Source organism: Pogoniulus pusillus, chromosome 30 (genome assembly GCF_015220805.1).
Source record: "Pogoniulus pusillus isolate bPogPus1 chromosome 30, bPogPus1.pri, whole genome shotgun sequence".
NCBI lineage: Eukaryota > Metazoa > Chordata > Aves > Piciformes > Lybiidae > Pogoniulus > Pogoniulus pusillus.
This window is the reverse complement of record NC_087293.1, coordinates 11,890,397-11,908,004: the sequence shown is the minus strand read 5'-3', so window position 1 is coordinate 11,908,004 and position 17,608 is coordinate 11,890,397. Positions and strand designations below refer to the sequence as shown.

At 56.4% G+C, this 17,608-nt stretch overlaps 1 protein-coding gene across 2 annotated transcripts in view; it reads right to left on the bottom strand.

Annotated features, from left to right (window-relative positions):
- Window positions 1–242: 242 nt before the first annotated feature.
- Window positions 243–17,608, bottom strand: part of FAM222A (family with sequence similarity 222 member A) — a 48,310-nt gene continuing 30,944 nt past the window's right edge. For both annotated transcript variants that reach the window (XM_064168610.1, XM_064168608.1), the window contains one exon: window positions 243–1,571. In XM_064168610.1, the coding sequence (XP_064024680.1) occupies window positions 349–1,571 (1,223 nt within the window). In that variant the 3' untranslated portion in view covers window positions 243–348. The remainder of the gene's footprint in view (window positions 1,572–17,608) is intronic.

Here is a 17,608-nt window from a genome sequence, read left to right as displayed (position 1 = left end):
GGGCTCTGCCCCGTATCCATCCTGCCTGGCACCCTGGAGCCTCCTCTCCCTGGATAGCAGCAACTCGTAGCGATTCCCTGTTCACATTCGTGGAGATAAAATGGTTTCTGAGCTCTAGAGACAAGAGGTCCTTCCTCCTCGGCGCGCGGCGGGGACCGCGGGGCGATGCCAGTGTCCTGGGAGCCCTTTTGGCAGCAGACCCCGTGTCCCCCATCCCTGTCCCCATCCCCCCCCACCCCTCACCCTCGCTGCCACGGTCCGGTACCCGCGCGGTGCCGGAGAGGGGGAGCACGGCTCGTGCCAAAGTCCCCACCCTGGGTTTTTGGGCTAAGCAGCATGGTTGGGTCCTTATCTGTAGACGGGCAAGCGGATGTGGGCGTGCTGGTGGTCCAAGAGCCTTGGCACAGACACGGTCTCGTAGCCCTTGCCCAGCATCTGCTCCTTGATGCAGGGTGGGTGGATGTCGTTGATGAGATACTCCAAGGACTGGAGGCTGCTGCTGAGGATGGAGGTATTGCAGAGGGTCTTACTGGGCAGCCCCTCACCGGGGGGTACCCCCAGTTCACGGGGCCCTGCTGCCCCCAGCTCTGGGGGGTTGTAACAGTCGCTGTTGGGGGTCACCAAGATGCTGTTCCAGGGAGGGGCAAAGTATTGTCCCACCGAGAAGTTGCCATGCATGCAGTTCAAGGGGGACGAGCTCACCTTCTCGGCCCCGGCGGTGCCACCCAGCCCGTAGGGACGTGAGGAACCCGCGCAGGTCTCGGGGGACTTGCTGAGGGCCCCCCCGCTGCCCCCGCTGTACATTCGCAGGTGCTGCTGCTGCTGCTTCTGCTGCCAAACCAGGTAGTCCATGCCCTCGGGGTAGATGGCCGCTTTGGGTCCCAGGGCCGCGGCCGGGTTGGAGCCCAGCGCCAGCTCAGCACCCTTGCGGCACTCCGGCAGCACGGCGCCGGCGTAGGTGGCGGTGGTGCCAGGGAAAGCACCGTGCTTGGCCGGGCTGGGGTTGGCAGCCACGACAGCTGGGCAGCCCGGCTGGGCACCCTGAGCCTGGCACTGCTGATTGATCTGGTAGATGATGCTCTGGATGGAGGGCAGGTTGGACGGCGGCAGAGCCAAGCTCCTGCTCGCCAACGGCAGCACCGAGGCTGCCACCGTCACGTTGGGGGGCACCGGACCCTCCAGCTGCTTCTGGCTGCTGTGGTAGCTCAGCTGCCCAGCGCAGGAGGGACCTTGAGCTAAAGTGCTTGACACGGGGTAAGGAGCGATGCCAACTTGGGCAGGCGACAGCTTAGTCCGCTTCCCCTCCGAGTTCTTCACCACGCTCTTGCTGGAGGCTTTGACGATGGCCAAGAGACCCTGGTAGCCGCCAGCGTGCAGGGGGTAGGGGCTGTAGCGCTGCCCCGTGGTGTCGTAGCCATTGACCGTCCGGTTAAGGTGCTTGTGCTGGGGGACCCTGATGTTGGTGGGGAAGATCTTGATGGTCAGAGGGCTGTTGGCCACCTTCTGTGCGTAGGCATCCAGCTCGGCGGGGCTGGGGTAGCGCGGGGAATGCATCGGTGCCGCCGGCTCGCCTGGGGGACAAGGCAGAGAGTGAACCCAGTGCCCACAGGAGGAGAGGGACTTGTCACCCATCACACATCACCCCCATTGCCCATCACCCATTGCCCTATCACACATCACTCCATCACACATCATCCCATCACCCATCGCCCTATCACACGTCACCCCATTGCCCATCACAGATCACCCCATTGCACATCATCCCATCACCCATTGCCCTATCACACATCACCCCATTGCCCATCACAGATCACCCCATTGCCCATCACCCCATCACACATCACCCCATTGCCCATCACCATATCACATATCACCCCATTGCCCATCACCCCATCACCCCATCACACATCACCCATCACCCTATCACACATCACTCCATCACACATCATCCCATTGCCCATCACTCTGTTACACATCACCCCATTGCCCATCACCCATCACCCTATCACACATCACCCCATTGCCCATCACAGATCACCCCATTGCCCATCACCATATCACATATCACCCCATCACACATCACCCCATTGCCCATCGCCCATCACCCTATCACACATCACCCCATTGCCCATCATCCATCATCCCATCACACATCACCCTATCACCCATCACCCCATCACACATCACCCCATTGCCCATCGCCCATCAGCCTATCACACATCACCCCATCGCCCATCACCTATCACATCTCATTAATGTGACCTCATCAATGTTTATAATATGTAAAGGTGAGTGCCAGGAGGATGGTGCCAGGCTCTAACAGACTACAAGAGTTGAGGCTCATCAGCCTGGAGAAGAGAAAGCTTTGAGGAGACCTTGGAGTGGCCTTCCAGCATCTGAAAGGGGCTACAGGAAAGCTGGAGAGGGACTATTGACAAGGTCTTGGAATAACAGGAGGAGGAGGAATGGGTTTAAAGTGGCAGAGGGGAGATAGAAAGCAGATGGTAGGAAAGGGTTCTTTGCAGTGAGGTTGGTGAGACCCTGGCACAGGTTGCCCAGGAAGGTTGTGAAGCACAGAATCACCCAATGTGAGGTTTAGAACTAGACACTCTGGAAGCTCCCTTTTCCTACCTAAGCCAGTCTATCACTCCATAATTCCCAGATGCCAGGAGGTTTGAGGACCAGTTTAGGAGCAAACCCACAGTCCCTCCCCGCGCTGCCAGCAGGCTCCTGCGTGGGCAGGGAGGTTTTAAGCACCTAATTTATTCCCTCTATTAGATAGATTGTGTAGATTTAATCATTTTCACAGTTGGTGGCTCATTGGATACCCCAGCTAAACTCCAAATGAAAGTCTAATGGGGACGACAAATGAGTTTTCACACCAGAATGGCAGAAACTTGCTGGGGTAGGGGAAAAAAAACAACCCAACCCAAACAAACCCATACAACAGAAGCAAAAAGGGAGTTTGAAAAGGACCCAAGGAAGAAAAATTTATATATATATATATATATATACACACACATCTCTAATTTATACTCCTTTTTTTCCCCTGCAGTGACTTTTGATGACTGCAGTAGGTTACCACAGTTAATTTCCCCAGTTTTGTTCATCTGTAAAATTGTCTAAAAGTGGCTTTTTTATTAAAGGGGGGGGGGAAGGGGATGCTCATTAGAGGAGCTGCTGATTTATGGCTGGTAAATGCTTTGGCTTTCCCATTTTTTTTTGGGGGGGAGGGTGGAGGGGGGAAGGGGAGGAAGGGGTGAGGGTGCTGCCAGCAAGCTCAAAGCACCCATGAAATTGCTTGTATAATGTAGTTTAAATCCAATCTCAGAGAAAGATTCCCCCGTTGGGTAAAGTGACATTTCCATTCTCCACACCGAGTTTATTTTAGGCCACTTACAAGCGACTCTGGCAGTGGGAGTGGTGGGGAGAAGGAAGGGGAGGGGGGAGGGGGTGGTGGTGTTTAGCTTTGGTGCCTTGACCTGGTTTTGTTTTTTTCCCTCCTGCTGGAAGCTCAGGGTGGGTGATGGGTGAGAGTCGTTGGGGTTGGAAAGGAACTCCCAAGATCAGCCAGGCTGATTTTCAACCCAACACCCCTGAGTCCCTGAGTGCCACGTCTGTGTGCTGCTTCAGCTTCTCCAGGGATGGGCACCTCCCTGGGCAGCCCCTTCCAAACCCTGTCTGCTCTTGCAGCAAAGAAATTTTTCCTCATCTCCAACCTAACCTTCCCCTGGCACAATTTTGAGGCCATTTCCTCTCCTATCACCTGATACTAGGGAGAAGAGACCAACCCCACCCGGCTCCAAATTCCTTCCAGGGAGCTGCAGAGAGCAGTGAGGTCTGCCCTCAGCCTCCTCTTCTCCAGGCTGAACAATCCCAGTTCCCTCATCTGCTCCTCCTCAGCCCTGTTCTCCAGACCCTTCCCCAGCTTGGTTCCACTTGTACCCAGTGGGTCCAGCCCTTCTCTGTACCCACTCCAGCCCCTCAATGTCCTTCCTGGAGTGAGGGGCTCAAAACTGAACCCAGGATTGAAGGTGTGGTTTCACCAGTGCCCAGTACAGGAGAGTGATCACTTTCCTACCAGTTACAACATTAAATGTAGGATTCTAGGAGGGAAATTGGGGCACTGGTGGCTGCAGGACTCCACATCACCTCTTGGGCAGCAGCAGGATGTCTGGGGAGATGCAGGAATGAGGGGGTGGCTGCCCTCCAGGAGCAGCAGAGCAGAGTTCCCCAACCCTTCCTCCCATTAAGCTGATGTGAGGGGCTTTTTACAGGTGTCTTAAGCAGACATTGTCACTAAAGAGTATATTAAGCCAATTAAATCCAGGGCCTTTGAGTAGGATTTAATGTAGCTGCCAGGAGACAGGATGGATGGCACCAGCAGGCCACGTGCAGGTGTGGGATGCACCACCAGCCCCACCAGGCACATCCTGGTGGGCATCGTCTGTCCAACCTCTGGAGAGTTCCTGAGACTGGGAGCTGTGTGGCTGCAGGGCAGTGAGTACCCTGGATGCTGCTGGGTGAGCTGGTGGGCACTGGGAGCTGCATGGGTGCAGAGCAGTGAGTACCCTGAGTGCTGCTGGGTGAGCTGGTGGGCACTGGGAGCTGCGTGGGTGCAGGGCAGTGAGTACCCTGAGTGCTGCTGGGTGAGCTGGTGGGCACTGGGAGCTGCGTGGGTGCAGGGCAGTGTGCATCCTGCATGCTGCTGGGTGAGCTGGTGGGCACTGGGAGCTGTGTGGGTGCAGGGCAGTGAGTACCCTGAGTGCTGCTGGGTGAGCTGGTGGGCACTGGGAGCTGCGTGGGTGCAGGGCAGTGAGTACCCTGAGTGCTGCTGGGTGAGCTGGTGGGCACTGGGAGCTGTGTGGGATGCACTGAAATGTGTACACTGGGTGAGCTGGTGGGCACTGGGAGCTGCGTGGGTGCAGGGCAGTGAGTACCCTGGGTGCTGCTGGGTGAGCTGGTGGGCACTGGGAGCTGCGTGGGTGCAGGGCAGTGAGTACCCTGGGTGCTGCTGGGTGAGCTGGTGGGCACTGGGAGCTGCAGGCAGGACGCCAGTTGCCCTGTGGCACAGCATAGCATGGCACAGCAGCAGGCACCGTCAGCCACATACATCTGCATTCCCCTTCATGCCGGCACCGCTGTCCTTGGAGGTGGCAGCATGGTGAATACTCAATTAACATGACACTAATTAGCTGGTGACACTTGCAGAATCCTTAATGAGCCTGTTCCACGGAAATGCTCTTTTCAAAGCAAAAGTGAGCCTTAAAAAGGGGTCATTGCTGGAGGGAGGGAGGGAGGCAGCATCACAGGTGGGCACTGTGGCTACCTGGTGTGGGTCACCAAAATCCATCACAGAATCAGAGCACTATTGAGGCAGGGAGAGCCCAACCACCTGCCCAGAGCCCACAGTGCCACCACTGCTGCTGAGCCACTGGCACTAACCCATGCCCCTCAGCACCACAGCTACCTCCAGGGATGGTGACTCCACCACCGTCCTGGGCAGCCTGGGCCAGTGCCTGAGAGCCCTTCCCATGAAGCACATCCAACCTTTAACTTCCCCTGGCACAACTTGACTCCACTTCCTCCTGTCCTAGGATGCAGGTGACACTTTTAGGGCAGCCCTGGGAAGCCTCACTCTGGAGCTCTCTGTTGCAGCAGGATGGGCAGAGCTGCCCACAAGGGTGAACCAAGCTCAACCACAGGCATCCCACCGGTGAGCCCCAGCACCAGGGCGTGCCTGAGGAGCACCACAGCCCAGCAAGGCGAAGCCAGGAGCTGTCTTTCTCACCTCTTCACACCAGTTGGGTTGGAGAGGTTTAGATTTGAGTCCAGGAACAGTTTCTTCACTGCAAGAGTGGTCAGGGGTTGGAACAGGCTGCCCAGGGAGGTGGTGGAGTCACCATGGCTCGAGGTGTTGAAGAAATGTGTGGTGATGCCTCAAGGCAGGGCTCAGTGGTCATGGCTGTGGTGATCTGAAAGGTCTTTTCCCACCTTAACGACCCTACGACTGCAGGCTGTGTTGTCACCTATCAGGGTGACACAGCAAACCCCCCGCCAGGAAGATGACAAAGCCGCTGGCGGCTCTGCTCCCGGCACGCCGCAGCTCCCCCTCGCCCGGCAGCTCCTCCTCGCCCGGCAGCTCCCCCTCGCCCGGCAGCTCCCCCTCGCCGGGCAGCTCCCCCTCGCCCGGCAGCTCCCCCTCGCCGGGCAGCTCCCCCTCGCCCGGCAGCTCCCCCTCGCCCGGCAGCTCCCCCTCGCCCGGCAGCTCCCCCTCGCCGGGCAGCTCCCCCTCGCCCGGCAGCTCCCCCTCGCCGCACTAATTACTGCTTTCTAACGGGCTGCAATTACTGCCAGATGCAAACCCACGCCGTCAGCGCCAGCCCTGACACCAGCCACTGCCTCTGTGTGTGTGTGTGTGTGTGTCCCATCTCTTCTTCCTCAGCTTCAGCCATCGGATGTCACAGCAGGACTGGGTGGGATGCACCATGGATCACCACCCAGCATGGTCTGGCTCCCAGCACACCTCAGCTGGGCTCACCACACCAGCCCTGACACCAGCCACTGCCTCTGTGTGTGTTCCTATACCTTCTTCTTCACCATCACAGCAGGACTGGGTGGGATGCACCACGGATCACCACCCAGCATGGTCTGGCTCCCAGCACCCCTCAGCTGGGCTCACCACACCAGCCCTGACACCAGCCACTGCCTCTGTGTGTGTTCCTATACCTCCTTCTTCAACATCACACCAGGTCTGGGTGGGATGCACCATGGATCACCACCCAGCATGGTCTGACTCCCAGCACACCTCAGCTGAGCTCACCACATCAGACCTGACACCAGCCACTGGCTGTGTGTGTGTGTCCTCATCCCTTCTTCTTCACCATCACAGCAGGCCTGGGTGGGATGCACCATGGATCACCACCCAGCACAGTTTGACTCTCAGCATGCCTCAGCTGAGCTCACCACACCAGCCACTGCCTCTGTGTGTGTGTCCCCATCCCTTCTCCACCATCACAGCAGGCCTGGGTGGGATGCACCATGGATCACCACCCAGCACAGTTTGACTCTCAGCATGCCTCAGCTGAGCTCACCACACCAGCCACTGCCTCTGTGTGTGTGTCCCCATCCCTTCTTCACCATCACAGCAGGCCTGGGTGGGATGCACCATGGATCACCACCCGGCACAGTTTGACTCTCAGCACACCTCAGCTGGGCTCACCACCATGAGCAACATGAGCATGTTTTTGACAGGGTGGAACAGACACCCACCAACAGCCTCTTCTCCCAGGAGAAGCTTCCACCACTCCCATCAGCCTCCCTCCATCTTCATCTTGAACCCCTGGATGCCACACCAGGATGTACCATGGGTCATAATCTGGCAGTCTGACCCCCAACACACCCCAGCTGGGCTCACCACCAGTTTTTATCACCTCTAACCCAAACCCAGTCTGAGGACAGACATTTACCAAGAGCCTCTTCTAGATGCTTCCACCACTCCCAGCACACTCCCTTCACTGCCCAACTGAACTCCTGGATGTCACACTGGGACTGGGTGGGATCCTCACCCAGGACACCTCAGCTGGGCTCACCACCATGAGCAACTCCTGTTTTTATCGTCCCTAAACCAAATCCAGCCTGGGGACAGACCCCCAGCAACAGCTTCTTGTCCCATGAGAGGCTGGAGAGGAGAAGGCTCCCAGGAGACCTTATTATGGCCTTCCAGTGTCTGAAGTGGGCTACAAGAAAGCTGAGGAGGGACTTTTTAGGCTGCCAGGTAGTGATAGAACTCGGGGGGAGGGAATGGAACAAAGCTAGAAATGGGTAGATACAGACTGGATGTTAGGAAGTTCTTTACCAGGAGGGTGCTGAGACCCTGGAACAGGTTGCCCAGAGAGGTGGTGGAAGCCTCATCCCTGGAGGTGTTCAAGGCCAGGCTGGATGTGGCTCTGAGCAACGTGATCTAGAGTGAGGTGTCCCTGTCCATGGAAGGGAGTTTGGAAGCAGATGATCCTTGAGGTTTCTTCCAGCCCTGGCAATTCTCTGATTCTATGCTTCCACCTCTCCTAGCTCCCTCCTTCCACCTCCAGCATTCCCACGGGATGTAGCCAGCACCTCCTTCCTTCCTCCCTCCCTGCCCTGCTCTATTTCTTTTCATAGCCTGAACTCAGTAACAGCTCAATAATTGAATCTGCTCAGCAGCCAAAGCTTTGGGTGGAATTTTATTGGGATTTTCAATTGTTTTGTTTCTGGCCTCTTCTGTTCCTGTAAATGGAACCTGCAGTGCCTGCAGCCCTCATCCCAGGGCTTTTTCTATTACTCCCAGCTCCTGCTCCAAGCATTATTGGGAAGCCAGGCAGGAACCAGAAGCCATTAGGAATGGCAGAGCAGGCTTATGAGATTATGCCTCTAGCTAAACAACTTTTTTTACTTTAGCAAATTGGCCACCAAACCCAGTTCCAGACACAGATGTAAATCCCAGACCCCGACGGTGCTGTCATCCGGAAGGAATCTGGGTTTATGGGTCGGGAAGCTCTCCCCATGCCTGGAACAGCCAGGACTGTGGAAAACATCTGATGGGGACAAGAGGTGGCTGTGGAAGGTGTGGGAGGGGATGAGAGTGTCCTCAGAAGTTCCCTAAAAGCCTCTCCTGGCAGGAGCACTCACTGCCAGCATCCCAGCATCTCCTGTATCACACATATCCCTGCATCCCCAGCATCCCCCCATCCAGGAAGGATGCTCAGCACTGGGAAGGACAGGAAGGATACTTGGTACCAGGAAAGTGGTACCAGGAAGGATGCTCTTCACTGGAAAGGACAGGAAGGATACTTGGTACCAGGAAAGTGGTACCAGGAAGGATGCTCTGTACTGGGAAGGATGGGAAGGGTACTTGGTACCAGGAAGGTGGTACCAGGAAGGATGCTCTGCACTGGGAAGAATGGGAAAAGTACTTGGTACCAGGAAAGTGGTACCAGGAAGGATGCTCTGCACTGGGAAGGACAGGAAAGATACTTGGTACCAGGAAAGTGGTACCAGGAAGGATACTCTGCACTGGGAAGGACAGGAAGGATACTTGGTACCAGGAAGGATGCTCTGCACTGGGAAGGATGCTCTGCACTGGGAAGGATGGGAAGGGTACTTGATACCAGGAAGGATGCTCTGCACTGGGAAGGATGCTCTGCACTGGGAAGGATGGGAAGAGCACTTCCTGCACCTGGGCATGGTCATGGCTTGGCACTGTGGATGGGCTCCAGTGGGTTTGCCAGGGATTCTGGGCAGGCTGGGCAGTCAGCACTATGCCCACCACTTGGGCAGCCATCCAGGAGGAACATCTGAGGGTTCAGCCATGGTGTTCTGCCCCACAATGCAACACAAAGCCCTGACTGCTCTGCCTGGAATTCCCATCATGGAATCACAGAACTGTTTAGGTTGGAAAAGACCTTTAAGCTCCTCAAGTCCAACAGCTAGCCCAGCACATCACATTCACCCTGGGAAGGGACATTTGCTGGGGACCACCCTGCCCTGAGCATCCTCACCCTCCCTCTCCATCCTATCCCCCCCTTTTTACTGGTGCTTCCCTCCCACTCTGCCTGCCCAAGCCACAGGGACAGAAGGGCAGCAATTAGGCAGAGTTTAATTTGCAGGGAAGGGTGGGAAGGGGAGAGATGCTGAGTGCAGGAGTAAACTCTGGGGACCTGAGCAGTGATCGACGTGCCAGTGGTTCTCATTAAAAATAATCCTGCTGCAGCCTCCACCTGAATTCCATTCAAAAACCAAGAGCTTGTCCCCTGACTTCAGGACCAGGCTCCTTGTTCCCAGCAAGGAGATCCCAATGCCTTCAAAGCTTCCAAAAGCACCAATTTTCCCCTTTTTTCCTTCTGCCTGCAACACTGGGAGCAGCTTTTGGAAGAGCTAAACCCTAAATATTTGCAAAACACTTGGAAGAAACCTCAATATTTGGAAAACACTTGGAAGAAAACAAACAAAACCTGGTGCAGTAGAATAAATCAATCAAATCCTGGAAGTCTGGGCCCAAAATCCCAGGTGGCAAAGCAGGAACTGTCTGCCCTAGCCCCATAGGCAACAGCTCTATGCAGGAACCTCCCTGCCCACCCCATGGGGTCAGAGGGCAGAGATGGGTGTTGGGGTCAGGGTGCAGGGTGCTGGAGCAAGGAGTAAGGTGCTGGGGGTCATGAATGGGGTGCTGGAGCAAGGTGTTGGGGTCAGAAATAGGGTGCTGGAGCCACAGATCAAGGTGCAGGATCAAAGACCAGGGTGCTGGAGCAAATAGAAGGGTGTTTGGGGCAGGGATCAGGGTGTTTGGGACAGAGATAAGAGTGCTGGATCAGGGTGCTGGAGCAAGGACCAGGGTGTGCAGGACAGTGATCAGGGTGCTGGAGCCAGGGAGCAGGGTGATATAGCAAGAAGCAGGGTGCCAGGGGTCAGGGATAAGGGTGCTGGAGCAAGGATCAAGGTGCTGGAGCACGGAGCAGGGTGTTTGGGGCAGAGATCAGGGTGCTGGATCAAGGAGCAGGGTGCTGGAGCCAGGGAGCAGGGTGATATAGCAAGAAGCAGGGTGCCAGGGGGCAGGGATAAGGGTACTGGAGCAAGGATCAAAGTGCTGGAGCAAGGAGCAGGGTGTTTGGGGCAGAGATCAGGGTGCTGGAGCAAGAATCAGGGTGCTGGAGCATGGAGCAGGGTGTGCAGGGCAGCGATCAGGGTGCTGGAGCCAGGGAGCAGGGTGATATAGCAAGAAGCAGGGTGCCAGGGGTCAGGGATAAGGGTGCTGGAGCAAGGATCAAGGTGCTGGAACACGGAGCAGGGTGTTTGGGGCAGAGATCAGGGTGCTGGATCAAGGAGCAGGGTGCTGGAGCCAGGGAGCAGGGTGATATAGCAAGAAGCAGGGTGCCAGGGGTCAGGGATAAGGGTGCTGGAGCAAGGATCAAGGTGCTGGAGCACGGAGCAGGGTGTTTGGGGCAGAGATCAGGGTGCTGGATCAAGGAGCAGGGTGCTGGAGCCAGGGAGCAGGGTGATATAGCAAGAAGCAGGGTGCCAGGGGGCAGGGATAAGGGTACTGGAGCAAGGATCAAAGTGCTGGAGCAAGGAGCAGGGTGTTTGGGGCAGAGATCAGGGTGCTGGAGCAAGAATCAGGGTGCTGGAGCATGGAGCAGGGTGTGCAGGGCAGCGATCAGGGTGCTGGAGCCAGGGAGCAGGGTGATATAGCAAGAAGCAGGGTGCCAGGGGTCAGGGATAAGGGTGCTGGAGCAAGGATCAAGGTGCTGGAACACGGAGCAGGGTGTTTGGGGCAGAGATCAGGGTGCTGGAGCCAGACAGCAGGGTGATACAGCAAGGATCAGGGTGCCAGGGGGGTCAGTGAGCAGAGTGCCGAGGGTCAGAGTGGGATTCTGGAGCAAGGAGCAGGATGCTGGCTCTGCTGTCCCTCCACCAACACATCCCAGCTTAAATCCAAACCAGCCAGAGAGAGAAGAGGAGAAACCCATGGGAATAACCGGAGGTGGCAACGCCGTGGCCGAGCCCTAATCTGCACAGACAACGAAACTCATGACAAAGCACAAAGGGCCGCGCCGTGCTGCGCCGTCCCCGCACATCCACCCCTAGCCACGGCCCCTCTCCGGGCTGACATGTCATTTCAGGCAGGCTTTTAGTTGTTTTGTGGGCTTTTTTCCCACCCCCACCCCCTCTCTTCTTCCCTTTTCTCCTCTAACCCCCTTCCCTCCCCGTGCCATCGTCACCGTCGCCGGCGAGCGCGGCTGTGCCGAGGCGGCTGCTGCTGAATTGGATCACCCCAGGGCGAGCACTTTATTATCTGCAGTCAAAGCGTCACCACGAATCCCCGGCTACACACACACGTGTCACTTCCCATTTGTCTCCTCCACGAGGTATTAGTGCCACCGAGACACCGCCGCCACCGCCGCCACCGAGACAGCGCCGCCGCAGCCGCCGAGGCACCGCCGCCGCTGAGCCACCACCGCCAGCTGCGCCCAGGGAGGGCAACCTCATGGTCGTGAGGTGCTTCGGGGTCACCCCACTGCTGTCCCACTGACAGCCCAATCAGGGCCCCAAAGTCACCCCAAGGCCATGCAGGTGCTGGCCCTGTGCCAGCTTGATGCTATCTCCAGTGCCACCTGAATATTGCCCCGATGATGCCCAACCATGCCCCAGCACAGCCCTGAGCCACATCAGTGCCACCCCAATGCAACCCCCAAATCACCCCAGTGCTGCTCCCATGCCAGCTTGATGGTAGCCCCAGGGTCACCTCAATACTGCCCAGATGACACCCAACAATGCCACAGCCACGTCAGTGCCACACCAATGCAAACCCCCAAGTCATCCCGATGCCATCCAGGTGCTGGCCCTATGCCAGCTTGATGCTACCCCCAGTGCCACCTCAATACTGCCCTGATAACACCCAGTGATGCCCCAGCACAGTCCTGATGCCACATAAGTGCCACTCCAATGCAAACCCCAATCCCAATGCTGGCCCCGTGCCAGCTTGATGCTACCTGCAGTATCACCTCAATACTGCCCTGATGACACCAAACAATGCCCCAGCACAGCCCTGATGCCACATCAGTGCCATCCCAATGCAAACCCCCAAATCACCCCAATGTCATCCAGGTATTTGCCCCATACCAGCTTGATGCTACCCTCAGGGTCACATCAATACTCAACAGTGCCCCAGCACAGCCCTGATGCCACATCAGTGTCACCCCAATGAAACCCCAAAACCACCCTGATGTTACTCCAGAGTTGCCCCAATGCCACCCTTTTGACACCCAGATGCCACTTGGCACTGGCCCAGCAAAGCCCTGATGCCACATCAATGTCTCTTCATTGCAGACCCTGAAGACTCCCCAATGCCACCCTCATACTGTCCCAGTGTCACCCTGACCTTACTCCAGTGCAACCTCATTACTGCCCCAATACCACCCAGATGCTGCTCAACAGTGCCTTAGCACATCCCTGACACCACTCCAATGCAACTGATGTCCCTGATATCCCACCCCTGATACTGATAGCAAATCCTTGTTGATTACCAGAGAAGCCCATCCAAAAGGCCTAGCTCTGAACTGGTGGGAGAAGCTCTGAAGCTCTGAACTGGTGGGACTGGTACTGTCCTGAGGAGTTTGGACACCAAATCCTTCTTTCACAGTATTTCACAGTATCACTAAGGTTGGAAGATACCTCATATGTTGTGTGACACAGCATTACCAGCAAAACCCCCTCCAAGACCCAGCTCTGACCTGGCAGGAGATGCTTCCACCAGTGCCCAGGAACCAAGGGACTGATGCTTTCCTGGGATGCTTGGGTGGTGCTTTACCATCAAAACCCTCCCAAAGACCCAGCTCTGACCTGGCAGGAGATGCTTCCACCAGTGCCCAGGAACCAAGGGATTGGTGCTACCTGGGACACGTTTGGGTGGTGCTTTACCAGCAAAACCCTCCCAAAGACCCAGCTCTGACCTGGCAGGAGATGCTTCTACCAGTGCCCAGGAACCAAGGGACTGATGCTTTCCTGGGACACATTTGGGTGGTGCTTTACCAGCAAAGCCCTCCCAAAGACCCAGCTCTGACCTGGCAGGAGATGCTTCCACCAGTGCCCAGGAACCAAGAGACTGATGCTTTCCTGGGACACGTTTGGGTGGTGCTTTACCAGCAAAACCCTCCCAAAAACCCAGCTCTGACCGGGCAGGAGATGCTTCCATCAGTGCCCAGGAACCAAGGGACTGATGCTTTCCTGGGACACATTTGGGTGGTGCTTTACCAGCAAAACCCTCCCAAAGACCCAGCTCTGACCTGGCAGGAGATGCTTCCACCAGTGCCCAGGAACCAAGAGACTGATGCTTTCCTGGGATGCTTGGGTGGTGCTTTACCATCAAAACCCTCCCAAAGACCCAGCTCTGACCTGGCAGGAGATGCTTCCACCAGTGCCCAGGAACCAAGGGATTGTTGCTACCTGGGACACGTTTGGGTGGTGCTTTACAAGCAAAACCCTCCCAAAGACCCAGCTCTGACCTGGCAGGAGATGCTTCCACCAGTGCCCAGGAACCAAGGGATTGGTGCTACCTGGGACACGTTTGGGTGGTGCTTTACCATCAAAACCTTCCCAAAGACCCAGCTCTGACCTGGCAGGAGATGCTTCCACCAGTGCCCAGGAACCAAGGGACTGATGCTTTCCTGGGATGCTTGGGTGGTGCTTTACCATCAAAACCCTCCCAAAGACCCAGCTCTGAGCTGGTCTCACCAGTTCCCAGCAGGTCTCCTTCCCCCATCCACCCTCCCACCATGCACATGGCCCATGGCAAAGTGGTTCCAGCAGCATTTCCTGGCAGGGAAAGTGCAAACCACCAGCAGGCATGGGGCACGGCTGTTAATTGATGTCTTTTTTATGGCATGAACATAAATACCCAGAACCATCATGAGCCAAGCCCTTCCAGAAACTGAAAATGAGAGAATTCATCTCCTTTCCCCTCATCTGCAACCCCCTCCTGAAGCTTAAACGCTGTGTTTATGGGGAATGAGAAGCCATCAGACAGGGCTTCGCCCCCAACACACACAATTAAACACTTGGAGCGCTGATGAGAGACCCCATGCAGAGAGGAGGGGGCTGACCCTGGAGCTGCTCCCTCAGCTCCGGCCATCAGCTCTCATTAGCGTTTTAATAACCCAGCTGGAGATCCCAGGAGGGTTCATGTCACCCCCTATGAGATGGGTTTTTTTTTTTCACAGGAGCTCAGAGGATTTCCAGCAGGAGGCTCCAGAACCAGCCCCACCAGAAGGGAGGTGTGAGGTGGTTGTTGATGCTCACACGGCCAAATGCTGCTCTGCTGCTCACATCAGACAATCTCAGAGTGGTTTGGGTTGGAAGGGACTTTTGAATCGAGCTCATCCAGTCCAACCCCCTGCACTCAGCAGGGACATCTGCATCTAGAGCAGATTGCTCAGAGTCCCAAACAACCTCACCTGCAATGGTGTCAGGCATGGGGCACCTCTCACCTATGGGCAACCTGGCCCAGGCTCTCACCACCCCCAGTGGCAACTTCTCTCCACCCTGAATCTCTCTCTTTTGGTTCAAACCCTCACCCCTTGTCCTGTCACAACAGGCCCTGCTCAGAAGTTTGTTCCCAGCTTCCCTCTTGGCCCCTTTAAGCACTAAAAGGCCACCAGAAGGTCTCCCTGGAGCCTTCTGTTCTCCAGGCTGAGCAGCTTCAACTCTCTCAGCCTCAAAGCAGAGGAGTGTGAAATCTTGGATCACCCCCATGCCCTCCCCTCTGGCACTGCTCCTACAGGTCTGTCCTTGGCTGAGGACTCCAGAGTTGGTCCCAGCACTGCAGGGAGGGTCTCAGCAGAGCACAGCAGAGGACAGAATCCCCTCCCTGCCCCTGCTGCCCACACTGCTGAGCATCAGCCCAGGACATGGCTGGGGCTGGGCTGTGAGCACACAGTGCCTGCTCACGTCCTGCTTTTCACCTCCCCCAGCAGGTCCTCAGGGCTGCCCTCCAGCCCTCCAACCCCCAACCCAGACAGATACCAGATGCATGACCTTGCATTTGGCCTTGCTGAACCTCATGAGGTTCTCCAGCTTATCCATGTCCTTCCAGGAGTTCAACAATCAACTCCCAGCTCCGTATGGATCCCATCACCAGCCTCAGGCTGGGAACAGAGCAGGGTAGGCTGAAAGTGACACAGCCAATGGAACATTTTATCAAGTAGAAGCCACCTCTAGCTTGCTGCAGAGAGAAGGAGCAGCAGAGGCTTGGGCCAAGCCAGCAGGGCCATGATTTGATTTATCATTTAAATAAAGCTCAGGATTCCTGTAACACACAAGGAATGAAACCCAACAGCACCAGGCTGCTGGACTTAATTGGACATGATATTTTCCTGAGGATGCTGCCTCTCCTCAGGCTTCTGCTCCTCAGCTAGGGCTGGCATGGCTCTGGGCACCCTGCTGCATCCTCCTGCTCCTCCAGGATGCATTACTGCCTGTGGTGGAGCCCTGGGATTACTGGTGAGGGAAGCTGGCTGCTGCTATGAGCTAGCAACGGTGAGCATGGAGGCAGTGTTAAGTCATGGTGGGGAGGGTTGGAGGGAGGCACTGATCCTATTGGAATGTGGGATGTAGGGCTGTGGAACAAGGGGATGGCAATGATCAGGAGAGCCAAGGGGAAGAACCAGGGGGTGAAGCTCAACAGAGCTGCTGGGCTCCTCATCTCAAGAGACAGTGAACTGCTGGAGAGAGTCCAGCAGAGGCTGCAAAGATGCTGAGAGGCCTGGAGCAGCTCTGTGAGGAGGAAAGGCTGAGAGCCTTGGGGCTGAGGGCCTGGAGAACCAGAGAGTTGTTTGGGTTGGAAAAGCCCTTTAGGATCACCAAGTCCAAGCACTCTCTAACTCTATCAAGGCTGGTCCTAAGCCATGTCCCTCAGCCCCATATCTCTGCCTCTATCAAACTCTGCCAAGGCTGGGGATTCAACCACCTCACCTTTGAGAACCCTTTCAGTGCAGAAGTTTCTTCTAGCATTCAACAAGAGCAGCCTGAGAAGTGATCTGCTCAATGCTCAGCAAGAGCTAAAGGGTAGGAGACAAGAAGCTGAGACCAGACTCTTGTTAGTGCTGCCCAGGGACAGCACAAAGGGCAATGGGCACAAACCCAGGGGGTTCCATCTGACCAGCAGGAGAAACTCGTTTGGAGTGAGGGTGCTGGAGCCCTGGAGCAGGCTGCCCAGAGAGGTTTGTGGAGCCTCCTTTTGTGGAGAGCTTCCAAACCTACCTGGGCACTGTGATCCTGGGCAAGCTGAGATTCCAGACCCATCTGGGCACTGTGATCCTGGGCAAGCTGAGATTCCAAACCCACCTGGGCACTGTGATCCTGGGCAAGCTGAGATTCCAAACCCACCTGGGCATTGTGATCCTGGGCAAGCTGAGACTCCAAACCCACCTGGGCATTGTGATCCTGGGCAAGCTGCTGTGGGTGCCATTGCTTGAGCAGGGCGGGAGTTGGGACTGGATGGTTCCTTCCCACCCCCACCAGGCTGGCATTTTGGGATTGTTTGGAAGCAGTGGGGGCTGTCAGCTCCCAGCACGGGCAGGCAGAGGAAGGCAGCTCACCCTTTCCATGAAATGAATCCAGAAAGGCATCAGCGTGGGGGCAGGATAATGGGATCTGAGCGCGGGGCTGGACCAGACGGCCAGCGCCAGGCTCAGCTAACAGCGGCAGAAACGATGCCAGAGGACAGAAATAAGACCCATAAAGATAATTACTGAGATACTCAGGAGCAAATTAAGTCATCAGAGGCACTTCTAAACTGTGGCTGGCTTTAGGAGGAGGCTGGCTCTTGCTGCTTCCCCCACCCCACGCTGGTGGGAGGGAGCTCGGCGTGCCCCTCCTCGCCAGGCTTTGCCACGGGTGGCATCGAGAGGGAGCTGGGGAAAGCATCTTCCCAAGCAGATCCTGGCCCTGGGTGTCACCTGCAATTTAATCTGTGCTAGCAGGAGGCAGAGAGGAGTGAGAGGATGCTGGGGCTGCCTGTAATGAGCAGAAACATGCAGGCAGCTAAACTTTGATTAAGGTGACCTGGTTGCTGAGCAAA